This window comes from Rutilus rutilus (assembly GCF_951802725.1).
Source record: "Rutilus rutilus genome assembly, chromosome: 4".
NCBI lineage: Eukaryota > Metazoa > Chordata > Actinopteri > Cypriniformes > Leuciscidae > Rutilus > Rutilus rutilus.
The window spans coordinates 18,778,945-18,785,152 of record NC_140212.1 but is presented as its reverse complement, the minus strand read 5'-3'; the positions used below and the strand labels follow the sequence as shown (position 1 = coordinate 18,785,152).

The 6,208-nt window shown below is 35.1% G+C and overlaps 1 protein-coding gene across 1 annotated transcript in view; it reads left to right on the top strand.

Annotated features, from left to right (window-relative positions):
* Positions 1–2,185: 2,185 nt before the first annotated feature.
* taf3 (TAF3 RNA polymerase II, TATA box binding protein (TBP)-associated facto) overlaps positions 2,186–6,208 on the top strand; it is a 48,221-nt gene continuing 44,198 nt past the window's right edge. Inside the window, exons 1-2 of the mRNA XM_084406566.1 lie at positions 2,186–2,554; positions 5,091–5,351. Coding sequence (XP_084262692.1) covers positions 2,389–2,554; positions 5,091–5,351 — 427 coding nt within the window. The 5' untranslated portion in view covers positions 2,186–2,388. The remainder of the gene's footprint in view (positions 2,555–5,090; positions 5,352–6,208) is intronic.

The following is a 6,208-nucleotide window of genomic DNA, read 5'->3' as shown; positions in this document are numbered from 1 at the left end:
GTGCTTGCTTTCCATTGGAATTAAAGCTTGTGAACTCTTCTTTGAAGCCACTGGCTTGGCTACGCTCCGAGGTTATCAATACACAGAGCATTTGAAGTGAAGACGTCTGCCAAAACAGAACGCTAGGTCAATCCTTCCAATAAACCCTCTCTGGCGTTTACGTACTTTGCTTAAAACCGTATTAAGTTACTCTGAACTGATTACTGATAAACCCAATTGACTTAACGGCATCCTTATTGTTCTCTCTTATAATTGCCAATCAAAACAAGTTTAGCCTCCTTGTTATCCATTTGAAACTCAAGCCCGGCCAGCCACCACAGTATCAGATTAAATGATCGAGCCGCGGTGTTGTGTGTCTGGATCCATGAAAGGGTGAATTTGGGGGTCACTGATTGCAGAAGAGGGTCTGATCTATTAAAGTAATGGGACAAGTTGAAAGTTTGACCATATGGGTCACTCATGTATTATTTAATCAGCTGCCACAGGAGCTCAGATTCTGATGGTTATCATCTGAAAACTGATGCGCATCACCATACCCAGACACTTTTCTTTTTTTTTTCTGAGGACATTTTTATTGAGTCATCTGAGTTCAGTGGTAATTGTTTAAAAAATAGTGGAATATAAGTACCGGTACGTAGATGTTTTAGTGCACATTTTTTTTAAAATGATTTTTAGGCATGATTATTTGGGAGAAAACAGTTCTAAATAATTACATTTATGGCGTTCCAGCTATACCTCACTGGTAATTAGCATCATAATATGCTTGAAATATACATACAGTAGATTTACTTTTATCATAAATTCACAGAGGTGAGTGGTGACATGGATCTGTTTTAAAATATTAAATCCTCATACAGCCTTTTCTGAGAAAAAAATATAAATTAATATGAACTTTTACTCTAAAGTTATAAAAAATACCATAATTCTTCTGTAAACTGCCATAGCAGTGTTAGTACTATAGTAGAAGTAGGAAAAAAAATACATTTGTGTCAAATATATGGATGATGATATATACTAAACCACAATATTTTTTTAAATACAAGATCATGTACAATTATTTTTTGGGTAAATCCTACTACAATCAAAAATACACTAAGATACAATAATAAATATGCATTCAAGAAAAATAAAGTAAGAAAAACAAAAAGAAAGAATAAACCAGTGCCAAAGTACAATACAATAATAGAAATGTAATATATGCAATAAAATACAAATCAGTTACACTTTAAGGTGTCCTTGTTACAGTGTAATTATACATTTAAGTACTAAGTAATTGTAATTAACTATATGTACTTACTATAGGGTTAGGGTTTGCATGGTTTAGGGTTAGTTGCATGCAATTAGGCATAATTTAAAGTTATTACATGTAACGTAAAATGGACACTGTAAAATAAAGTGTTACCAAAGAAAAAAATCTACTTCAAAAATCATACTTGCTCACAATGTACACAGTGATGGTGTGATGACGTAAAAGACGTTTCCCTACTGATTATATTATTGTTATATGTTAACCCAGATAAGTGCTCTTAAGAATGATATTAATACCCTCTGTTCTTTCTGTTTAGAGAAACCTGAAACAACATTTATTTTGGAAGTGCTCTCTCACTCATTTTGGTGTGACATTTCTGATTTTATCAAATGTCATGGGAATCCTATCTTTAAATTTACATATGGAAATGTAATTTTTGGTTTTCATGAATGTGAAAAGAAAAGTGATATTTATTCTATAAACCTTATTTTTCTGTTAGCTAAATTTCACATTCACAAATGTAAATTTTCTAAATGCAATCCTTTTTTTTAAAAAAGATTTAAACTTGAAATGAAAATGTATTTTGAATCTATTGAGTTGTCTAAAAACTTAAAAGCTAAAAGAACAGTGGCTGTGTTTAAGGACTTGGCACTAAATCTGGATTGAAAGACTGAAGGAACTTAATCTGGATTGAAGGACTCTGGAGTATTGTATTATGTTATGACAATGACAATAATTGTTAAGGTTTTTGTGTTTGTTGTTTTCTTCTACAAGCATTTACAAAAAAATATATTATATTACATTACAAAGTCTAGTCGAGAACAACGAAGGAAAAAAATTATCATTTTATTTTACATAGTAGTAAATAAAAGGAATATTTTCAAAAAAGAAAGATTCAAGGCCTTACAAACCACTATCTGCTTTCCCCCACTGCCTAACAGTAGGTGGTCTAATCGAGCAAGCCATAATCGATCAGACTCTCGGCTCTTCTGCGCATGCGCGATCGATTGCTCCACAATGTTTCGCTTGGGAAGTAAAAGATGGCGGCTCCTATGGAAGCGCCAATGTCCCTATTCATGTGAATGATCAAAACAAAGCCTTTACAGGCGCCGTGAGACCGGGCTTTCGGGAGCGGAGAGATGTGTGAGAGTTACGCGCGCTCGTTGCTGCGGGTGTCCGTGGCGCAGATGTGTCAGGCGGTGGGCTGGGACGCGGTGCAGCTGAGCGCCTGTGATCTGCTGTCCGATGTGCTGGAGAGATACGTGCAGCAGCTGGCCCGGAGCTGCCACCGATACTCCGAGCTCTGTGAGTCCTTTAACACTCCTTTCTGACCCTTACAACAGCCTGTGTTTATAACCGTATGTGTTGGAGTAGTGTGCACTATAGTGGGTTTGTTGTTAAGCCCCGCCCACTACTAATGTTGTTAGCGTGCTAAGCTAACTAGCCCCTCAAATGGGGTTTTTGCTCTTGTGGCGATAAAACTTTCTTAACGAACTGCTGTTAGTCAGTTTCCTTGGATTCTTAACACATGTTTTGTTGTTGCAAGACGTTAGTTCTGAAGCTATGCACCAAACGTCTTAGTTTGTATGTTTTGACAGCTGACTAGAGGCTAGTTAGCTGTTATTTAGGCTAACAGATGTCAGCTTTTGCTTTAAAAGGCTATATGCTGCTTACAATGAAGTGAAATGTTTGATTGTATCCCTTTTGGAGCCTGAAATGTTTAAACCAGATCATGTGGAATAGTTTGCAAACGCAGTGTATGGATTCCCACTTGTTGCCATAGTGATGATGTAAGCCAGCATCATCTGTGCATATGTGCAGATCATGTGTCCAAAACAGTGTTGTTTTAGTATCATTGAGATGCTGTTATTGTTTTTTTTTATCGATATTTTGAAGTAGTTTTGATATTTTCCGTTTTTTAAAGTTTTAGTAATTGTGTTGTTTATGTCATTTCTAATAGGCCTATGTCTTCATCTGAACCTGCTAGTTGTCAAAGTGAGAGTCTGAAAAAACATTGTTTTTGTGCATTTAAATGGCCATGTTTGGAAAGTTTTTGAAAATATTTGTTTAGAAAAAGTTGGTTTGTTTACATGCAATAGTAGGAATTGAAAATGAAAACTTGGTTGACACATTAAGGCATTTGATTTTGGGTTCAGGAAGTCAAGTCGAGAAACAGACTATAACTTATAAACCTTTAAAGACAGCCATGCTGTGAGCTCGAGGCTGTTAATTTATGGTATTTGCTTCCGTTGAAGCCGTTATCCCGTGTTTAACAGTGGAATTCGTGGCGAAAACTACATTTCCCATGATGCTGCAAAGAAAATTCCAGCAGAGAGTCGAAACAAATAAAACATGGCAAAATATCTCTTTAGCTCCGCCCACTCCCATGAAGCAGTGCGAGTGATGTAATCGAGTCTATCTATCTTTGCTCTCAAAATGCTTATATGTTTGTATCTATATGCATATTTTGCAATAAACTTAAAATCTTTTTTAATTCAATTATGCTGTTCGCAATGCTTCATGGGATTGTAGTTCTTTCTGTCACTAAAGCCGTTAAGCACACACTCTTGTAACTTTGTTTTGTCCGGTTTTCAAATACATTTTTGGTTCAAATCAATGTTTGTAATGTTGTGATTCACCTCGTAGGTGATTGGCTTGGTTCATTCAGCGGAAGTATTTTTTCCATTAATTTTTTCCATGGGGATTTAAAAAAAAAATTTTTTTTTTGTTAAAGAGTTTTAAGCCAATCAGCTTGAATCACGACATTACAAACTTTGATTTGAAGCAAAAAAAGTTTTTGAAAATCAGACTTAACAGCTTTATTGAGGGAAAGAACTACAATCCCATGAAGCATTGCGCATTGAAAACCGATGGAGAAATATTAAACTATTCATGCACACATTATTTATTATATATTATATAAAAACAATATTTTAAGTATTTTGAGTGCATAGAATGATCAACTCGATGACATAATTTGCAGTTTTTCATGGGAGTGGGCGGAGCTAAATAGCTATTTTTGCTTTTTTTCAACTCTGATTGGTGTAATTTTCTATACAGCATCATTCAGGGCAATGTAGTTTTTCACTTATCAAATATCAATTTGATATTTCAAATATCACGGGTTGACAACCTCGTAGCTCACAGTAGGTCTGTCTTTAAAGGTTTATAAGTTATCATTCAAAATCAATTTCCCTATGGAGAAAATGAATGGAGCTTTTACTTCCAGAGCCCGATAGATGCGCACTATAAGTAATATGTGACCCTGGACCACAAAAACAGTCACATGGGTCAAATTTTTTAAATTGAGGTTTATACAAATAGCCTAAGCTTATAAATAAGCTTTCCATTGATGTACGGTTTGTTAGGATAGGACAATATTTATCCGAGATACAACTATTTGAAAATCTGGATTCTGAGGGTGCAAAAAAAATCGAAACATTGAGAAAATCACCTTTAAAGTTGTCCATTGATGTTCACGACTGTGCTGCATCCACTCACAAAAATATATTTTTTTAATATTTACGGTTGGACATTTACAAAATATCTTCATGGAACATGATCTTTACTTAATATGCACATGATTTTTGGCATAAAAGAAAAATCGATAATTTTGACCCATATAATGTATTGTTGGCTATTGCCACAAATATACCCGTGCGACTTGTGATTAGTTTTGTGATCCAGGGTCACATGTGGCTGATGATGTGCCTTTCATTGTACTTGAATACTTGATTCTGATTGGTTAATCGTTGCATTCCGCAAACAACTATGCTTTTTCTTTATTCTTCATTTTTTCCCCATAAATTGCACAGCATAATCTCTCTCTCTTTTCTTTCAGATGGACGTACAGACCCTGGACTGAGCGATGTGGACCAGGCTTTTGGATTTTTGGGAGTCAGTATAGCTGAACTTGAGGACTATGTGAATAACTTGGAGCCTGTTGGCTACCCACAAACTATCCCTCAGTTTCCCATCAGCAAGAGCAGCGTTCTGCAGTTTCCTGCTGCCGGCTTTGAAACGGACGCCCGTGAAGCCCTGAGGGGAGAAAGGAGAGACTATATCCCAGAGTACTTCCCTCCGCTCGTCTCACTGCAGGAAGGTACGTACCAACATCGCTGTAGACGCCGAACTGAATATATTCACGCAACAAGTTATAAGAAGATAATTCAATGGACTTGTAAATAAATAAAGCCGGGCGTACATTGTGCGAGTTTACGAGTTACGGCTTAGTGGGTGATTCCTCTCACATGATGTGAGACACAACCATACGAGCATCGACGATTGACACATGATTTTTCCAGAGAGCAAAAATCATGTTTGTGACAGTTTGCTGATTAAAGTTACACTATGTAACACTTATAATAGTCTTACCATAGTGAATCAGGGTAAGACAAAAACATATTTTGGAAGAAGGAGTGATGATGTAGGGACAGCTGTGAATAAAAAAAAAAAAAATTATTATTTATTTATTTTTATACAAAAAAACAAAAGTTACATATATTTGCAACTATATTTGATTGGCTGAACAAAAGTGGTATTCCGTTTGTGTTTTAACTTCTTGGTATCTTACAAAAATACAATTTAATGACAGCACAAAATAAATACACACACACAACAATGCTGAAATTAAGAGAACAGTCACTTATTTATTATACATTAGATATTTTGTGTTATTTAGTTGTTTAATTTACACAACCTGTGGTGTGTTTCTGTAAACACCGAAAGAAAAGAATCTTAAAAAAATGCATCATATTTTCATGTGATCATTGAAACGTTCCAGTAGAAAAAGAAAAAGAAAAAAAATTGATATATATGATTAATTACTTGACATTAGTTCCAAATGTTTTCCTTTGGTCACAGCACACACATACAATCTGTAAATCAACCGTGCTATTTAAAAAAAAAAAAAGCTGACTATTGATCTATTATGCACTTTTTTATCTATTTACTTTTTTT